This window comes from Stegostoma tigrinum, chromosome 16 (genome assembly GCF_030684315.1).
Source record: "Stegostoma tigrinum isolate sSteTig4 chromosome 16, sSteTig4.hap1, whole genome shotgun sequence".
Lineage (NCBI taxonomy): Eukaryota > Metazoa > Chordata > Chondrichthyes > Orectolobiformes > Stegostomatidae > Stegostoma > Stegostoma tigrinum.
In genome coordinates this window covers 50,967,074-50,986,623 of record NC_081369.1, presented here as the reverse complement: position 1 = coordinate 50,986,623, position 19,550 = coordinate 50,967,074, and the positions used below count along the sequence as shown (strand labels likewise).

At 40.1% G+C, this 19,550-nt stretch overlaps 1 protein-coding gene across 4 annotated transcripts in view; it reads right to left on the bottom strand.

Moving 5' to 3' along the window:
• The window catches only part of mthfsd (methenyltetrahydrofolate synthetase domain containing), a 67,301-nt gene that overhangs the window by 29,130 nt on the left and 18,621 nt on the right, over window positions 1–19,550 (bottom strand). For 2 of the 4 annotated variants that reach the window (XM_059651760.1, XM_048546193.2), the window contains exons 3-4: window positions 17,033–17,146; window positions 6,814–6,927 (exon numbers count right to left, since the gene is read on the bottom strand). In XM_059651760.1, coding sequence (XP_059507743.1) covers window positions 6,814–6,927; window positions 17,033–17,146 — 228 coding nt within the window. Of the gene's footprint in view, window positions 1–6,813; window positions 6,928–17,032; window positions 17,147–17,176; window positions 17,291–19,550 lie in introns of all 4 variants that reach the window. The other 2 variants (XM_048546194.2, XM_048546195.2) reach the window with 2 other exon arrangements.

Genomic DNA, 19,550 nt, shown 5'->3' with positions numbered 1-19,550 from the left:
ATTGAAACCAAAAGGACAGAAATAAAGTTCCTGGAAAAGCTCAGCAGGTCTGGCAGCATCTGTGAAGAAATAAATCTGAATTAATGTTTTGGGTCTGGTGACCCTTCCACAGCACAGTTTTTGCCCCTTAGAAATTGACGCTGGGGTAATAATAATGGGCTACTAGAAAATAGCAGAAAAGATTGAATAAATGTTATTAGTCTTCACAGTGGAAGACAAAGCATTCAAAAATACCAAATAATAGATGGAAAATGAGGGAAAATAAATAAATATAATTAACTCTCACTGGAGAAAATATTGGAAAACTAATGGAAATCATGACTAACAAGTTCAGGGATCTGATGGAGTGCATCTTAGGATGCGAGAGATACTGGATACACTGGTAGTAATCTCCAAAGAAACCAGAGTTTCTGGAAAAGTCCGAGAGGATTGGAAAACTGCCAAACTAGCACATATTTCAAAAGGGAGGGAGACTAAAAGCAGGTAATTGTTGTTTAACATCTGTTATTGCAAAGCTGTTAAAGTATAAAATGAAAAAGACCATCCATTTTTTCCATCTTGTACTCATCAGGGAATGTCCCACGAATACAAATTCAAGGGGAAAACTAATCTTTGTTATGTATGAGAGTAAGTACGGTGATGTTTAGTTAGCAGTGAACTCTCAGTGGTAAAGGGGGTTGCCCTAGAGAATGCACCCATTAATGTAGTTTGACATGCAACAGTCTGGTTTTGTTAAATTTTAAACCAGTTGGATTCGGAGTATGTGGACTGAAAGCTACATGTATTAATAGAAGGGCCATGTCCTTTACAGACAGAATGATCACGTATACGCATTGCCCTGATAAAGAGTCAGGATGGTTTAATAGTTAAGGGAACAAGGCTGATAACTATCAGTAAATGTAACTGTGTAAATCCTCCACGGCAATGCTCCTATGAATCACCACTCTTCTCTCCCCTCAAATTTATATTATTGCAATGTGCCCTGATGAGTGAAATATCAAAAGCTTTGGCAAAATGCAGTCCATTTTCAGCAATACATGAGCTTTAAAACATTCTAGGCTCCCTTCTAATACTGACAACTACCCCAAATTAACAGGCTTCTCAGAGTCAATATTTTTCCAATTCCCTGCTTAAGGTTTGTTGATGTTATATTTAACCATTCACTATCAAATTGAAATACCCGATTTCTATAATCTTATCCGATATTTTATAACTATATCTCTACCACTTCATATTCCAAGTCATGACATTGCAGGTTCTGTATCCTTTTCTCAGCTAATAACAAACATGCTTACAACAAACCTTGGAATTTCCTCTGGTTTCTGTGGAACAACATCTGTTCACAGCACTTCTCTTTCTTACATTTGGGCTGGGAATCTCATTCTCTGAGGAATGCTGGGCTCTACATCATTAAAAACCCTTCCTCTTATTGAAGCAGCAGAATTATTGAGCTACTTTTCTGGTTTCTTTACTGTACATAATAAAGTTGATAAAAATCTATTTATTTCAATAGCTTTTGTACACAGGGTATCCAAAACAGATTTACTAAGAAAACACCGGTGACTCCAAACCTTATTTTCCTCTTCATACATTAAGAAGTTGCTGTCAGTCTATATTGCCTTTCCAACAGACCTGATGTGATAGCTTTTAGAGACAGGATAAAACATACTTTGGATTCTAATGAAGATGGAGAACTCAATTTCTGGCTGCTGGTATACTATGCACCTACTGCCAACTTACACGGTCAATTTAACTTTGCCCTTGGAAGAAAAGGTTGTGCATACAGTTAGCAATGGAAAGATGTAAAATTAGTATTGAAATAAAGTCTGACTCAATATAGATGCTGAAACTTATGGTACAGTTACATAAAGCCCTTTTTAGACCCCAAAACAGAAAGTTCTGAGGAAGGGCCACTCGACACAAAACATTAATTCTGATTTCTCAACACAGATACTGCCAGGCCTGCTGAGTTTTACTAGCAATTTCTGTTTTTGGTTCTGATCCACAGTTCTTTCAGTTTTTCTTTTTAGACCCTGTTTGGAGTACAGAACTTAGCTCTGGGTACAGCACCCCAGAAAAGACAAATTCACCCCGGGTGAGGTGAAACTGGGATTCAAGGCTATTATAACAGCTGGGTATTTTCAGCACTTCCCTAAAAAGTTTAGACTTCCAACAAATGCATGTTCGGCCTTTGTAAACTATGATCAGGCCAGTCTTATATTCTTACTTCGTTCAGTATTAACGAGTGGTCTAACTGAGGAGTTTAAGATGACCAAAAGAATGGATAGCGCAGACAGACTTTTTTCTTTCTTTGCTGGGAAGTCTAGAACAAAGGATGTTAACCCTAAAGTTAGAAATAGTTAAGGGTAGTGTCAGGAAACACAGTGTAGTGGAAATCTGAAACCATCTGCTCCAAAAAGCTGTTGAGAATGAAAGCTAATTAATAATTTAAAAACTAAGACTGATTGAAGAAGGGAATAGGCCCACAACATCAGCTTTCCTTCTCCTCTGATGCTACTTGGCCTGCTGTGTTTATCCAGCTCTACATCTTGTTGTTATCTCTGATTGATCTTTGTTAGATTAACAGCATTAAAGCCTTGCAGAACAAATCTGGTAGATGGAGTTACAATACAAATCAGCTGCAATCTAATGGAATGGTAGAATAGGCTTAAGGGGCTAAGCGATCGATTTCTGTTATGGCTTTCCCGTCAAGAGCCTTTGGGATGAACGAGGAGTTTTGTTTTAAATCTAGGTGTAACATTTGAAAGAACTCACGCAATTAATGGATCACTGGTAAAAAGTATTTAGAAGTGACAGTGACTACAAACAATATGATTTTTTAATTACACTCCCACAGCCTCAATCCCCAAAAGAACACATCGAAAAGTTTTATAGCATTTGCAATCTCCATACTGCAAACTGAATTTTATTAACTTTTTGCAGTGTTCTGAAAGAGAAGTATTTCATTGGTTAGATATTACGGTTAAAGACCAGTACATTCTCTCAGCAATTTATTCTTTGCTTAAAAACTGCACTGGCAAAAATATTTGCAGCCTAAGCAAGAGCTTTTTGAGCCTACCTTTCCTCCAGCTGGAAGTTAGTGGAGATGTGATCAGGAATGCGCATGAAATATTCATATCTCTGAGAACACACAATGTTTGAATCAATGTACTGCTCCCATTTTAACCCTTACAGGATAAGAAGATCCTACACTGAATCTTGGTTGAGGGTCAAAGTATAGTTACTGCAAGTGGCTTCTGCAGTCCTGTGTTACCATGGAAGAAATTAGTCAGCATTATGGATGGAATCTTCCTGGTTTCATGGGAGATGGCTTCAAGGTGGGGTGGAGAGGAATTTCAAAGAAAGACAAGTCAGTTCAGGAAATTTACTGTGTTCCTGCCTTTTGGTTATCTTTCCAAATCTGGGGCATCACTGGCACAGACTACCTGCCCAACAGAAGCAGTAGTGCATAACTAACTGCACATTTGTTGGCTTCCCAGCAGTGGTCCCCTCCCAGGATCAAATCCAGCAGTTGTCTGAAAGCATCTTGTGGCAGGTGGCAGGGGTGTGGGGAGGGATCCATGAAACTTCCTACACTGACACCATCCCAACATGAGAGCAGCTTTGATCAGTAGGTTTGGGTTTTGTTTGTCCAAAACAGATCTAAACGTCTCCACAAGTTTTGAATTCTCTGCTATAAGTTAGGACATTTTCTCTTTGTCCACCCTATCGAACTGCTTCATAAATTTTAAAGACATTTATTAACTCACCTCTCAGAATTCTTTCAAGAGATGAAAGAACCACAGTCATCTCAGATGGCCTTTCCTTATTGATCAGAATCCATCAGCTCCAGTAACATCCACATAAATCGCTTTGCACTTTCCCAATGCCTCTGTATGTATGCTTTTCATTATAAGGAGACCAGGATTGTATGCAGTACTCAAAATATACTCTAATCAAGGTGCTATACAAAGCCTTAACAGGGTGAATCAGAATCAGGCTTGGCACTGTTATTGACACTTACTGCTGAGTTTCAATGATGAATTGTGATTGTGGGGTGGGGTTGGGAAGAGACAGGAGACAGGAGCTGACAACCACCGACTGGAACTCTTGTCAGCCAACTGACACAGTGTTGCTTGTGGGAGCTTCCTTTATGTAAATTGATCACATTAACACATAAGAACATAAGAACTAGGAGCAGGAGTAGGCCATATGGCCCCTCGAGCCTGCCCTGCCATTTAAAAAGATCATGGCTGACGAGACTCAGCTCCACTTACTCGCCCAATCACTATAACCCTTAATTCCTTTACTGTTCACAAATTTATCTAGCCTTGCCTTAATAACATTCAGTGAGGTAGCTTCAACTCCTTCACTGGGCAGGGAATTCCACAGATTCACAACCCTTTGGGTGAAGAAGTTCCTCCCGACCTCACCACGTTTTCTACATCACAACAATGTTTTCACAAGGAGTTAACCTTTTCTAACGAAACATTGGCATATTCTCACCAGCACTATTACACCAAAACTTAAGACTGTGTTACTGAACCTAATCATTTGTTGTGGATTTTCTGCACATTTTTATACATATCTCCTTCGCTATTAATTCATTGTATTGAAAAAAAAAGCATTTTACTGGATCTAAAGTGCTTTGGGATGTCAGTAATTTGTGAAAGGTGCTGTATAGATAACGTATACAGGAGATGTCTGTTTCATTTCCTCTGTACGAATGCAAGAGTTTGTTCCTTGCTCTGTGTTATAAAGGCTTGGACAGGAACATCCATAACAATGGCTCTATACTGATCTTTCATCTGTTAATTTCCTTTTTTTTATTAGCGATGAAAGTGTGGAATAGAAAAGCTGGTCAACAACATTCCGGAAAGTATAGACATTCACAGTGGTATATAAGGATGGAGATGGCTCAAGCGCAAAAATTACTTTAGAGTTGCTCTAAATACTCAAGGCACCTGTTTGCGTGTAAATGTGTAACTGAATGAAAAATGCACTGAAGGTTGAACATTTAACTGAAGTGAATGAAAACTATTTCTGGAGCCTTCCTGATATTTGCAAAACACTTTGCCCAAACGTTTAAACAAAGTTACCCCATTTACAAGTTTCTCAAATTAACGGTCCTGTCAATCAGGAAAATAAAAAATAATTTAAATATTAACTTCTTGTCAGCTTGCTTTAAACAAAAAGATCACAGTTTCATTAGGGACACTGAGCCAGCACAAGAAGCTAACCTTTTCTAATAGAACGCTTGTCATACAGTCACCGGCATCATTATAATAAAACATGTGACTATGTTACTGAATCTAATCGTTTGCAGTGGATTCTCTGCACGTTTTTTCCATGCTCCCTTCTCAGTTAATTCATTAACTGTTCACATCCTGTTACAGTGGCAATTGTAAGTGGTTGGTGACCCTGTTAATGCAAGACCTATCATTACCCCTTAACTTCTTCTTCTGTTAAAGGCAATGGCCTTTGTGTCCCCTCATTTATTCTCTACCAGATCTTGATTCAATGTAACTATTGCTCCAGTTTGTGACCTGTTCCAGATCACTTGAGCTGCCAAACTTTAACTAGCTGTTAATATTTGCAGGCTTGAATTGATTGCCACTTCCAAGTGGTACTAATCAGTACACCAGAAAGAAACACTAGGTGGCGAGCTACTACCAGCATTCTCCTCCACTGTAGACACCAAGCAGTGTTATTTCCTGTAGCCAACAGGCAACCATTGCACAGTTTACCGGCCATGAAAAGTCTTTTGAGTTGGGTCATCATAACATAGCAAACACTTATCGAATGAAGACATCTAACAAAAATAAAACTGTTCAAAAAACTGAACGGGCTGACCAGAGCTTTCAGGAAGACTAGACTCTTGCAAAAATTTGGTCATGTTTACCCAAAGTTCATAGTGTTGATCTCATTCTTTGATATTGTGACAAAATAAAAATCGATAAATTTGCTATTTTAGTTTGTTTAGAATCCTTTGGGTGAGTGCTAGATATAGTGTGTTCCACAGGCAAAGAAAATATATGAATTTTGACAGTGTCCAGTATGTACGTATGTTTGTGTGATTACTAAATTATTCACTGAATTGACTAACTTGTGTCAACTTCATCTGAACAGCTAGTTTTTAAACCCAACCAACAACTTCCTTAATCTAGAGGTTCATCAGCCCACTTGGTACCTCTACATCTTATAATCAGGGCAAACAAGACTTTTCATTGTCCCTGAAACCTTTACTGCAAAACTGCAACACCCAAGCTTCAAGTCATGGTGACACATCAACACATGTGTGTGTCTAGGGACGTTGGCAGTGAACGTAGAAATACTGTGGGGCCTTCTGTGGGACACTATGGCACTTCAAATCGCTTGTCCTGCTCAGAATCCAGCGGAGTGCTTAAAATGTGGAAAGGGGTGTTTGTTGTTTTACAAAAGTGAAAGTCTCTGAAGTATTAAAATTGAAGAGTACCTTATCCGCTGCCTACTGTGATGACTTGGGCACATATGGATTTGTGGAGAGAGCAGATTTGGATCTTGACGGAGTAAGGCCAGGTCCTCTTCAATGCTTTTGAAACAATACTGATGGACCTGTAACTACTTCACAGTGAGCAGTTATCGAGTACATATCCAACACAAGAACATCCTTTCGTTAGAGCAGTAAGTGGTTTTCCTCTGCCACAGGCGATCAAGCTAACCGTGTGGATGCCTGCACTGAAAGAAGACGATGGTAGCAAATCCACAACATGGTGCGGTGAGGTGTAATTTCCGTTTGGCCACATGTACAGCATTTACTGCTGATGTACCCACCTGAGCAGTAGAACACACACGCAGCACCTCCTTCGACGCCCCAGGGGGTGGGGTGATTTTGTTGAATAGTCCAGCCTTGAGCCGAGGAGTTGGAACCAACAATGTCTTTCTGGCCTAAAAGTAGGAGATGGTACACATGTTATATTCTGACAAATACATCTTGTTACACCACTACTTTATAGTACTGTACCCACAAAGGCCAAAGTACCTTGGCCACATGTGTCTTCTTTTTCCATGCTGTAAAATTGAAAAGTGGCAATAACAGCATCTGTGGATGTCCCACTATTCTGCTGATCTCATTTTGCAAACCATCTTTCTTACAGCTTTGAAGGCTTGTTTCTACACAGATATTCACTGAATGGATCACAACAATAGTGTTTGTTTCGATTACGTACACCTCCTTCTGAAGGCATGTCATTATACTGTACAGTGTCCCAGTAGCCTTCTTTATCTTATCAAACGGCAATTGTTAATTTACATGCCTAATTTACTGGGCTTGTTAGTGTATGTCAGTGAGTCATTCAACTGGCGATGCAGTATGCCAAACTTCCTCCTGTCCAACATTCAGATTTAGCTTCCAGAAAGGGTCACTGGAAAGTGGTCAAAAGAAGGATGTGCAGAACCGAATGGAAGAGGCCTCATTTGCTTTTTTTAAAGGGGCTGTTGTCTAATATTGTATTAAAAGGGAAGTCTGCTACTTATCAGTTTAAGAAAAAAAAGTACAGAAAGAAAGTAGTGTAAACTCAAAGCATAATCCATTTTACATCGCTTAAAATTGCAACCAAATGCTTAACTCAATTTAGCTACGTATTTAGACATCAATGTCCTGAAGTTGATAGTTCGAATAGATTAAAATAATAGGATATAAGGCAGCAGTATGTCAATTTGCCATACCTTGAAGTGACAAAATGCATGTTTGTTTTTTGACGTTTCTCTCAGAGATCTCTTCAAACAGCACATAGTCAGCAAAAGTGGACAGGCTTCCACAGAAAGAAAGCAAGCTAAATTGGGGATTATGAGAAGCCTGTCATCAGCTTCTCATTCTACCATTTCTCGTGGTTGAGGGATGCAAGTCTCACATGCCTACTATCTGACCCATCAGGAAATTGTGGCCAACTGTGCGTGTGGCTCTGCATTGGAGGGACAGTGAGAACCATACAATTCAAGCCTGTGCCTGTTCTCATTTGTGCCTAGGATTGTAGATACCTTCCGCTGCATTTGTGGGGGAGGGTGGAGGTGTATGTGTGTAACTGTGTGTCAGCGAGTGTGTTGGTCTGTACAGCAGCAAGTGCAATTGTGTCTCCATCAAAGCACGTCAAATCCAAATAAGGCAAAATACAGAAGTCACTACAGAGTCCAGTAGTGGATCCAGACAGTGTGCCACAGATGGGGCAGATGGTTTTGGAACAAGGTGGTGTGAGAGATGCTCAGGTTGCTGTATGGTCTTTATACTGTTTAAGCTTGGTCTCCTCCTGATCCTTGGCACCATTGTGGATGCTTCTTCTCCAGCACCTGGGATGGGTCTTAGGTACAAGATTCCAAGCGTTCGGTTCAAATGTTACATTTGAGCTGGCTGTGAGAGCATCCCTAATACATTTCTGATGATCTGTGGTCATCATTTGTTATGAAGAAGCCTACAGTGGAGAGCTTATTTTGGAAGTCTTGTGTTAGGCTTACAGATGAGACAGCTCCTCCACAGCAGTTGATTGATCACAACCAGTGCCTCAATACTGGAGATACTGGCTTGAGAGGGGACACTGAAATTGGAGTGCCTACATTGCTAGTGAACTTGCAGCATTTTGTGAAAGCAACACGAGCAATACTTCAAGAGATTTGAGGTGTCTACCATACACTGCCAATGTCGCTGATACATAAAGGGTGACTCGTAGAACGTCTAAACTGCAGACAATGAGCTTGGTGCAGGATTTGAAATCCTGGTCTTCAAGTCTTTCATCATCAGACAACCGAAGGCAGTGCTGGTACTTGAGGCACTGAATTCATCCCCAGTATCAGCTCTCACAGGCAGGAGGCTGAGGGTATGAAAATTGTTCCACACTGTCTTGACAGACTAGGGGTGCAATGTTACAGGTCTCATAGAATTGTTCCATTCCAGTATGAAGCTACCTGAAGTTGCATGCAGAGGAAAACAGAGAAGAACAATGGTGCGCTTGTACTAGGTCTGCTTGGATGCAATGGTGAGGATCACAGCTTGCAAACTATTGTGCACAATCACAGGGTGGTGATAAATTTCTGCAGACAGCCAAATTTATCAAGGCCACCACCTCCAAGGAGTGCACTGCATCCCTGCTAATCCAGAGGCACGTTGGCTCAGTGTTTCATACTGCTGCCTCACTAATTGGCTGTGGAGTTTGCACATTCTCCCCGTGTCTGCGTGGGTTTTCTCCAGGTGCTGTGGTTTCCTCCCACAGTCCAAAGATGTGCAGATTAGATGGACTGGCCATGCTAAATTGCCCGTAGCATCCAGGAGTGTGCAGGCTGGTGGATCAGCCATGGGAAATGCAGGCTTACAGGGATAGGGGTGGGGGAGCATCTGGGTGGAATGTTCTTCAGAGGGCTTGTGTTGATTGGACAGGCCGGATAGCTTGCTTCCACACTGTAGGGATTCTATGATTCTAATGCCACTCTCCATTGGGTAACATGAAATCAGGAAACAGTAACAAGTTCACTTTAAAATCACTGAAATTGCACAGCCGACAAATAGTTGTGTAGCAGCTCGAAAACTCAAAATATCAAAAAACAACATTTGAGATTGGAGGCAGCTCTCCGCACAAATGAGGCAGATCCTTCCAACTAAATGAGCAAACCAACGAAAGTCTAGCATCTGGCCACAACCAGAAGACTAAAAGGTGTACAATATAGTAATCGAAGCCATCAGGATGGGCTCTCTAGCATCTATCCAAATGCTTGGCCTGAAATAAGCAACAAAACAAAGTATTGCAGATTTCAAAGCCAGCTCTAGATGGTGGATCAGGTTTATGAGGAGAAACAATTCCATACTGTAGTGGAAGATCAAAATTTCATAGCATCTCCTAGAAGAACTTGATGATTAGCTGATTGTATTTCAGTGGTTTATAACCAAACATCAACAAAAGAATGATTACAGAATGCTTAAATTTGGAAGATGGCCTCCATGAATTCTGACAGGCCAGCCTGTCAAACAATGAGCAAAGTTGTAGACAAACGCGTCAGTGAGAACAGCAGCAAATGAAAAGAACAAACTCACTGTCTGGTGTCACATACGTATGATGGGTCAAAGCTTATGCTGATAGTGATATTCAAGGGAAAAATCCCCTTAAAGCAGCAATTTAAATAAGACGCAGCAATTCACATGCATGGTAAAGGACGGATCAACGATGATGGCTTACAAATATGGCTGAGGAACATTTGGAGTTAAGAGGATTAAGAGGAAAGCCTTCCCAGCTGGGAAATGTTCACACATTACAAGGATATTGTTGCTGAAGCTAGATGACAAAAGTGATTATATGATAATGATTCCCATTAGTTCAATTACCGGACATCTGTCTAAACAAACATAAGGCAAAAAAAATGACTAGATAATCAGAGCAAAGAAGATATTCACTATGGCAGGCAGCTTTTTCTAATTCATGGGATGAAGCCATTATAGCCTAGCCTTTTACTGCATGTCAGAGTCAACCTGAGGGTCAATTGCTGAGGGTCTGGAGTCACACGCAGATCAGACCAGTGAGGATGGCAGTTTCCTTCCCTGAAAGATGCTGCGAACCAGATACGCAACACTGTATACTTATTTAAGAAAAGGATTAAGCAGGACTGAAAGGATTCAGAAGCATCACCCTGTCTGCAAGAATGGGAAGCGTCACTGGCAAACCATTAACACAATCCACTGACATTTTACACGTCAATGAGCATTAAGATCAAATCATGCATATGATTACTCCAAAGGAAAGGAAGCTTCAGGAGGGTTCAAAGTTTTGTGCTGACTGGTGACATCACAATGATTGCTTTGAGCAATCTTAAATGCCTTACAAGCTCAAGACAACATAAATCAACAATATTGTGTTACCATGAGGCACAAACAATGCTCTTCACTACACTTTCATGATTGAAATGGATGAAGCTACTTCAGAATCTTGGGAAACAGGATTGTTGAAATACTGATGGAATCTTACACACACTTTAAAATATTGTACACAGGTTTTGGATGCTTTCATGAAGAAATTTCAAATTACTGTATTTCTAACAAAGACTTTATAATATTTTAAGTTTTTCTGATTTAATAGATAAGCCTCATTGATAATGGCATAACTTTGTTTGGTTTATTACTGTTGCTTGTACTGAAATATAGAGAAACATGTCATGTTGCTTGCTTGCTTTACAGGCAGATCGTACTATACGAGTGCAGCGGGTTACAGAACAGAGTGCAAGTGACAATGTTACAAGCTGCTGAGAAGGCTGGCACCTTTAGCTTTTGGCAGAATTTTCACCACCGTATGGCATGTGTTGAGAAGGAAGATTGGGAAAAATACATTCTACTACTCCAAGCTATTGGAGCTGTATGGGCTACCTGTTGATGCCAGGAGTAAAGGAAGCAGACTGGCTACTTGCTGGCTGGTAGCTTCGAGGCAGTAGACCAGAGAACTAAGCACTAGGCAGGCTTTGAGGCATGCCATGCTTGCCTGCCTCACCAAAGGTGAAGTTACAGGCCTTCCTGTGAAGGCCCTTCATGATAGTAGGTTGTAAACTTTGTTTTTTTTAATATAAGTTGCTGGTGGCAGATCTGTTTCCAGCATCTGCAAGGCACGCTCTATCTGAGCTGGAGAGCCTGCCTGCTGTTCTCAATTGGACATCAAGCATGCCATCTGTCCACCAACCAGCAAATTCACAGAAAATCAATGTTAGGTGAATGTTTCAGACACACTGCATGTTACGACCCCCATCTGATCCCAGTAAGATATTTCTGAACCAAACCTTACCCTATGGGTCTATGATATGGGGAGGGAGACCAGAATTAAAGAAAAATGATTGCCTTGAAAATATTGTGTATAATTCTTTCAGTGTCATATCATTCCACCAAAACAATCAGGTGGCCTTGCAACTGGCAACAAGCAAAAAGACTCATGCTATTCATGTTATGCCAGGACTGGTGTATTTTATAGAATCCACTGCTAAATTAACATCCATTTATCACTCCAGCACCAAAGACAGCTAGTTTGGAGGACAGAGGAAGCAAGAAAATTCCTCTATTATTTTAGTCTTTCTTGACTACATGTTACTTGATTGGCCATCTATCTCTGGCATCTGGATCATCCACCAAATTTACTAATGCAGCTCTCCAGATAGATGGCAAAGCTACAGCATAGCCAAGTGCAACGTGGGCAACTTTCTTTACCTTCTTTTTTCACAACCATGTAATTAAGCAAGTTCCTCCTGTAGGAATATCATGGAGTTATGGAACTTTTCAGGTTGTGGAGTGAGTTTCCAGCAATCCTGCCACCCAATACTCCAATTCGCAACTTATGCTATTCAAGTGCATTTTGCCAACCTATAACCTTTGTTTTTGTTTTCATGATCACATTGGTTTCTGTTGGCATTTTACAGAATTTTTTTAGTGTTGTGAATAGTGCAGAGATAAGGTAGTTACTACATTTCACAGAAGTCAACTCTGTGGTCGTGTACCAAGGTATTCACTCTGGCCAACTCTGACAAATGGAAGCAGGCAGCCAGCAACTTGAGGAGGTAGCAATTGGAAACAATCAAACAACCAGATAGAAAGCAACAAAACAAGTACGACCTTACAAAAGGGCAACGGAGGGCAAAAGCAATTCACCACTGTATAGAATCAGCTGTAACTCAGTTGGTAGCACTCTGCTCTGTGCCAGGAGGTTGCGGGTTCAAGTTCCTCCAACAACTTCAGCACAAAAATATAGGCTAACACTCCAGTGCAGAACTAAGGAGGTGTTGCACAGCTTGTGAAGCTGTATTTTGGATGAGGAATCAAATCAACAATCCATCTTGTCCATTTTAATGAAAAAAATGGCACTATTCTAATATACAGAACAGAAGATCTCCCCAGTATTTACTCCAATATTTAGTGCTCAATCATCATCCCTCAAATCTGGCTCTTAACACATGACTGTGTGCAAAAGCTCACTGGACATAAATTGAATGCTGCATTTCCAGTATTACACAACGACTACATGTTAAAAAAGTTACTGGCTGTAAAATGCTTTAGGCCACCCCGAAATCATAAGGAAATTCACAATATAAATTCAAATCTTTCTTTTATCAACATACATTGGCTCTGACTTTGCTGTTCTTCTTGCCCAGTGGTTTTTACACCATAATAGGTCTTTGTAATAAGTAAAACAAAGAATATAGAAAGTGATAAAATTTTGGCTCACCTGTATAACTTTTTCTTTCCAAAGTACGCAGGAAAGATACATCAACACAATCTAACTGATCCACAGATAAACTGGCAATTAACATCAGAGTTGTGATATCAGTGGACTACTATCTAACTGGTGGAGATGTCTGGTTCGTAATTTTAGAACGGAATTAATATTTCTAGACCACAACCATTCTGAGTGCAATAAACAAAAATGAGGCATTTAGTATTCAGGTGTGTTGTGTTCTCCAGAGTAGTTTTCAATTTCCTATACATAACATAGTTATCAGGGCAGATTTTGCTGCTTAACCTTGTCATTCACCTTTAAAATTACATAACAGCTTTAAAATCTCAAATTACTTTCTGCAATACCAAAATCATATTTATTGAAGTGATCTGCAAGATATGGACTGCATATTAACAAACTCCCCATTACTGTTAAGCACAATAAATTGTGCATGTGAACTGCTCCCACTGATTCTTTGGTCCACATGGGTTACTCCCATTTGATTTAATAATTAAACATATTCTACATCACATTTGTGTAAACATCTAAGGTATGAATTTTGACATATTAAAGGCATAGTGCAACATTCCTTGGAAGATCAACCAAGCATTTTAAGTTTAGTACCAATGGGATTCCTCCCCAGAACAATCATCCAAGCCTATAAATTCAAAAACATGCTATATGTGTGACCTGCATCAGAGAACCAAAAGTCAGCCATCCTATAACACCTGTGGACTGAGTGGTGGTCCCCTGAACTATACCCATACGTTTACTCTAGTGATATCTTGGCAGTGGGACAGCCTGGATGTGTGCCCGAGGTCAAAGTAAAAATACTCTTCAGGCAATGTGGAGGAATAAAACAGGGTTGAAAACAGCTAGCCTGGGTTCTTCTTAAGTTCATGTTGAAATACTTCCCTTGCCTTAGCCCATTTTTATTATGGGGTCAAATAACCAAGTATCCAGTCTGGAAGCAGTCAAATTGTTGACTGCAATTAATTACTGTACATGGCCTCCCAAGTTGTAAGATTTTCAATGTGTCCTTCTTCAATTGTGGAGGCCCAGAGTAACCAGTTGCTACCTTTTCACATCAATTATGCTTTTAATACATTTTACAGAGGAAAAGTTTCACCTGATATTTTATTAAAATGCCTGAACATGAAAATAAATGTTATTCATTTGGTAGTGAGCCAGTTGGATGGCTTTCAAAGGAAGAGGGAAACTTACAATTGACAGCATACCATGAAAAGACCTCAGAAGTGCTGCATACAATAAATGACTTTTAACAAATAGCGGCCACAAAATTTGTCTCCATAGAGCTTTTCAACCGTGAGGAGCAAGGACAGAAGAAGTAAATCACAGAGTAACAAATACTGTTACTGGTTTTTTTTCAGAATGGCAGTGTGGGTGTTCCAAGTAAAGCGTGCGCAGATCATGTCAGTCAGCATGTAACACTAAGTTGATGCCCCATCAGTCATTAACCATTTCACTGTTCTAGTTAGGAGGAGCTTTTGAATGTGCAGAGCTGAACATGTGCAGAGAGGCATGGAAGACCCCTGTTGTCAGCACTATTTTAAGGAATCCCCAAACAACCTGAAGCTGAGTTGCTTGTGACTATTTAAATGATGTTCCAGAATTCCTGAAAACCTAGGGTGTTGGAAAATCTGTGCACATTTGATCATATCAGCTGTCATTGATGATGTGAAGGAGTTCTGGACTTCTGAAAGATCCCCCAGTACACTGCCTCATCTTAGTCATGGAGACGGCTGCCACACCCCTTTGTACTGGAAATATCCGTGAGAAAAAAATGGAGAGTTGAGAAGTTACTTGCAGCAAAACGAGTGGGAAATCTTACCTAACCTGGGGTTTCAGACAGCTCTTCTTCCATCTGTCCCTAAAGCAGGAAAAATGCACTTGGGAGCTGTGCTTGACAGAAATATGCCACCTCTTAGAGGTGATCCCGCAGTTTCAGAGCAGGGCAAAGTAATTGTTGCAATGCCTGTCAAGTGATCGTAGCAATGAAGTTTTAATCCAGTGGATTCCCCCTAGATGAAGCAAATGATACTGGAAACATTTTGCACTTTACTCTCCATGTGTATAGGGTCTCTGACTTCATGGATTTTGCACTAAACTCGAAGAGGGAAAAATACCTGTTACTGTGGTAGCAGTTACTAAGCTTCTAACCTCCCTCAGTCTGCTGCGAAATGCAGAAAATATTAACAGCTCTTGCTGCTCTGGTCTATGAACAGCACAAGTTTCACAGTCAGCAATGGGGTATTCAATATCGTTGGTCATCCCAGGCCACCATTACGTTGACCAAGCTTTGGCTCTGCATTTGGTGATTCCCAAGATGTCCCTGGTGAAATTTCTCCAGAACGTCTTTGTGAAGTGAAGCTGGAATGACCATGCATTTGCCACATATTCATAATCACCCATAACTGTAAAATGCTCTTGATTCTTAAAGTACGTTTACAGTCAATGAGTTGACCCTTTCATATGGCTAGCCTTTGACACAGTAACTTTCCTGGTCCCTCTTCTGTTCTTGTTATATTTGGCTGAGCTGGCAATGATCTGCTGGTCACTTTGTTGTTGTGGACTGAGTATACAATCAATCTCGTGAACCAAGTCAATATCATACATAGAAAGGCTGTTAATTGTTGTTTTCGGTCCAGTTCAAAAGAAACCAGCACAGGGTATGAATGACTATCTGCCCCCAAATGACAGATAACCCTGCAGTTGCGCCATCAGGGATTTCAAAATGAGGGCTTTGCAAATTGGTACAAAACAAATAAATGGTCAATCCATCAAAGGAACCTCAAGATAATTTCTGGAGCAGGAATGGAAATGCACCTTCAAATGTTAATCTTTCTTAATAAAATAATGATGGTCAATCTGCACCTTTGCCAAATACTTAGCATTGTACCAAATGAAAAACTCCTACATTTGCAAGGTGACTTTATGAGCAAAAAAAAGTCTTAAAAATCACTCATCTACAGTTTAATCACAATGTTGTTTCATGACACTATATTTGGATTGTCAAAAGGGACAACTTTCAATGACACTTCATTTCAACCAAAAAGCCATTTCTAAGTCCTTCACTCAACTCATGTCCCTTCTTTTATTTTGAATCTACTTTAGCTCCATTTGCCAGTAAATCACACAAGAGATTTAGTCTTCACCTGCAACTCCTCTAAATGTTGACCAACAAGGGGACATCACACCCACTTCTGATCTCATTTTGTGAAAAGTTTGTACGTGCACATCTCCAAGAAGGATCATCAGATAGTTATTGGGAAGAAAAACATCGGCTGTACTCACTGAAGATGAATTGAGGTTAGCCATAATGCCTCTCGGTACCTTCACTGAGGAAAGGACAAACACAATGCAGACTGGGGACAGAGACCAAAACCATCATGGTCGGCCTTTCGCCATGTTTCATTTTTACACTGAGGCATCACAGCAACAGAATGAACCATTTCATGAATTTCTGCAGGGATACTGAAGTACCAATTACCCAGGTATCTGAAGAGATCCCACAATTGTTTTTTTCACCCTATACAACCTTCTATTTAAGAAACAGAAAGTCTTTGAGATTCGTTTCATTGCAGAAGCAGTGTAACGAGAAGAGGACATTAAAAGAGTGGTAACAAATATTGCTATTATGGATTTATTGAAACAGCTTATCACCCATGGATATTCATGTTAAAAATATGCATGTGGTAGCAATTGTGAATGAAAATCTTCATAAATAATTGTCTGGCTGCCTTTTTGATTCAGGAGGTTTAATTTAAAACTGCTGTGTTTAAGCGCTTGGTTTTAAATGACATTACCTGGAGCGTAGCTAAACGGACTCCTTCTAGTGGTTTGTCAGGATCCACCTTAACAGCGCTCGTCTTGATGAAACTATCTAAGTTTTTGATTCTATTACAGGCATCATATGAACCCTGCAATGACAATAAGAAGCAAAGACTTACTTCAAGAGTGAGCAAACGGACATTTTCTTGTGGTTTGTCGGGATTTACTTTGATGATCCTTGCGTTTTTGAACTCTTGCAAATTTGGCAAATTTCTTGCAGCCTGGGCAGCTCCCTGTTTCCAGAAGATGTGACGAATTACAACTAAAAACAACCACCGGAAACATGCATGGTTTATTATATCTTTATTTCCACCACATTTTAAACTCTTTGCCCTCCCTTGCATTGCATTAACCTTTTTACCTACATAAATCTCCTTTCCAAGCACATCCTAAACAAAAAATCTAGATTACACAAGGGGTTAGGTTTCATTGCAGTATTCTGAACATTGAGTAATAAAAGTGGAGCACCCACACACTTCATTTTTCTACTTGCAGTCATTAATACTTTCAGAACAAAAGTGATTGAGAAGGCATTTTTGTGCACTCTTAAAGAGTGCATTGAGGGATCTGTAGAAAAATATGAAAAGAACATGTTCCCTTTGAACAAAAAAAAGTGATGACTGGACATTGTAGTTCCTGCTGGTAACACTCAAACTTTTCATTTCCAAAACTAATTTAGCCAGTCAAACGAGCAGAAATCCTCCACTATTTGTTGACTGTAAAGATCACACTGGACAGGGTCTTGCAATGCACAGGCAATGTCCCTACCTCGTGGTCAGAAACCTCTGGTTTGAGACTGAAGCCAGCACTTGCTGACCATCTATGCTGCACTTGTAATCAGGCCAAACTGACTGCTTATCAGAAATGAAACAACAAACTGCAGAGCTGAAACAAAAACACTAAATGCTGGAGAAACTCTGCAGGTCTGACAGCATCTGTGGAGACAAAAACAGAGTTCACACTGAGTCCAGTGAAGTGTTCTGATGAAGATTCACTGGACTTAAAATGCTGATTCTGTTTCTCTCTCCATAGATGCTGTCAGACCTGCTGAGTTTCTCCAGAACTTTCTGCTTTGGCTGATTATCAGCCTGTGAATCCTGCCAGTACTCCTGATGGCAGGCACTAAGAGCGGGTGACTTTTCTAGTTAAGTATCCTGCAGAAGTCAATGGGAAACTACTTCTGTACTTTTCCCATTACTACAGACTAATTGAATGAGATGTTTGTGGCCTAACCTTCGGAAATGAGGGCATCATGGAAAGAACTCACGTGGATTATGTCAATGCAGTCTTAATGGAAAGCACATGGAAAGTGCTTTTAATTCAGCACAAAGCAGTCTCTCCATTCAAAAGGACAAGTGGATAGCTGTTTTGAGGAACAAAAAAACTACTACACTGCTGCAGTACTAGTGTAAAATACACTGTCTGGGCAAGGCAAAAACGGTTTTCTGGGCCTAGTTGTGTTATACATGGGAGTTTTTGATGCTGGCACTTGATAACTAAGATAGCAAAGGTCTCATTTTTGTAACACGAAAATCACCATGACAAGCATAACTCATTACAAAAACAACAAAACTGATCTAAATTTTCCTCATAAAATGCTTGTTGCTACGTGCCGGAAAGCACAAATGCTCTTCCATGAGGGAGTGAAACGGTTGATGGAGTTTATTGATTGCTCAGTCAGTTCATGCAAGAGTCCCTCTCCCTCCTTCTCTTGCTGTTTTTCAGCAGGACAAATGACCCTGTCCCAGTGCTAAATGACCACACTGGAAGCAAAACTTTTTAGCTGTGAGCACTGACACCCTTGCAAGTCCAAAATTGATTAAACGAAAACAAAGGTAACAGCATGGCTAGAATAAGGGGCTGCCAACATTATGCAGCTTGACTCAGTATGGGCACAAGACAGACTACAAAGGCCAAGGGGATCAGCAAGTCTGTCAGCACTCACCCACATTCTATGACCAGCTGTGAGGGATATACTTAAATGTCTACTCCTCAGGTTTGATTGTGGTTGGTTAGGTTGTGTTGACTTAACTTTTTGTTTCCTTTTCACCCACAGGATGGTATCAAACTGGTTGTGTAAAGAACAACAAACTTCAATGATAACCTAAATCGTTTTTATATAAACAATGATACAAGTAGCTGTGTTTGTGCTGAACTTATGGCATAATGTTGATATATATGTTCTTAATACTGCATATGTGAATTCCTTATAATTCGTTCCAATCTTATGTAACATTGTAATCATGATTAAAGTTCTGCAAATATAACACACCAAAAGGAAGTGTGTGTTGTGATTATCTGCTAATTATTATTTATTTTCAATGGCTCTAAATTTCTTAAAGTAGCTGCTCATGTTGATTCGATAGTGGGGTGCGGGGGACGCTTTGGTGCAGTCATTTAAATGTTTCCCACACTTACTGAAGAGTTTATTGCCACCGATTGACATACAGTTCAAATTCATGTGTAAAAGCTTGGTCATGGTCTTCTTTTGAG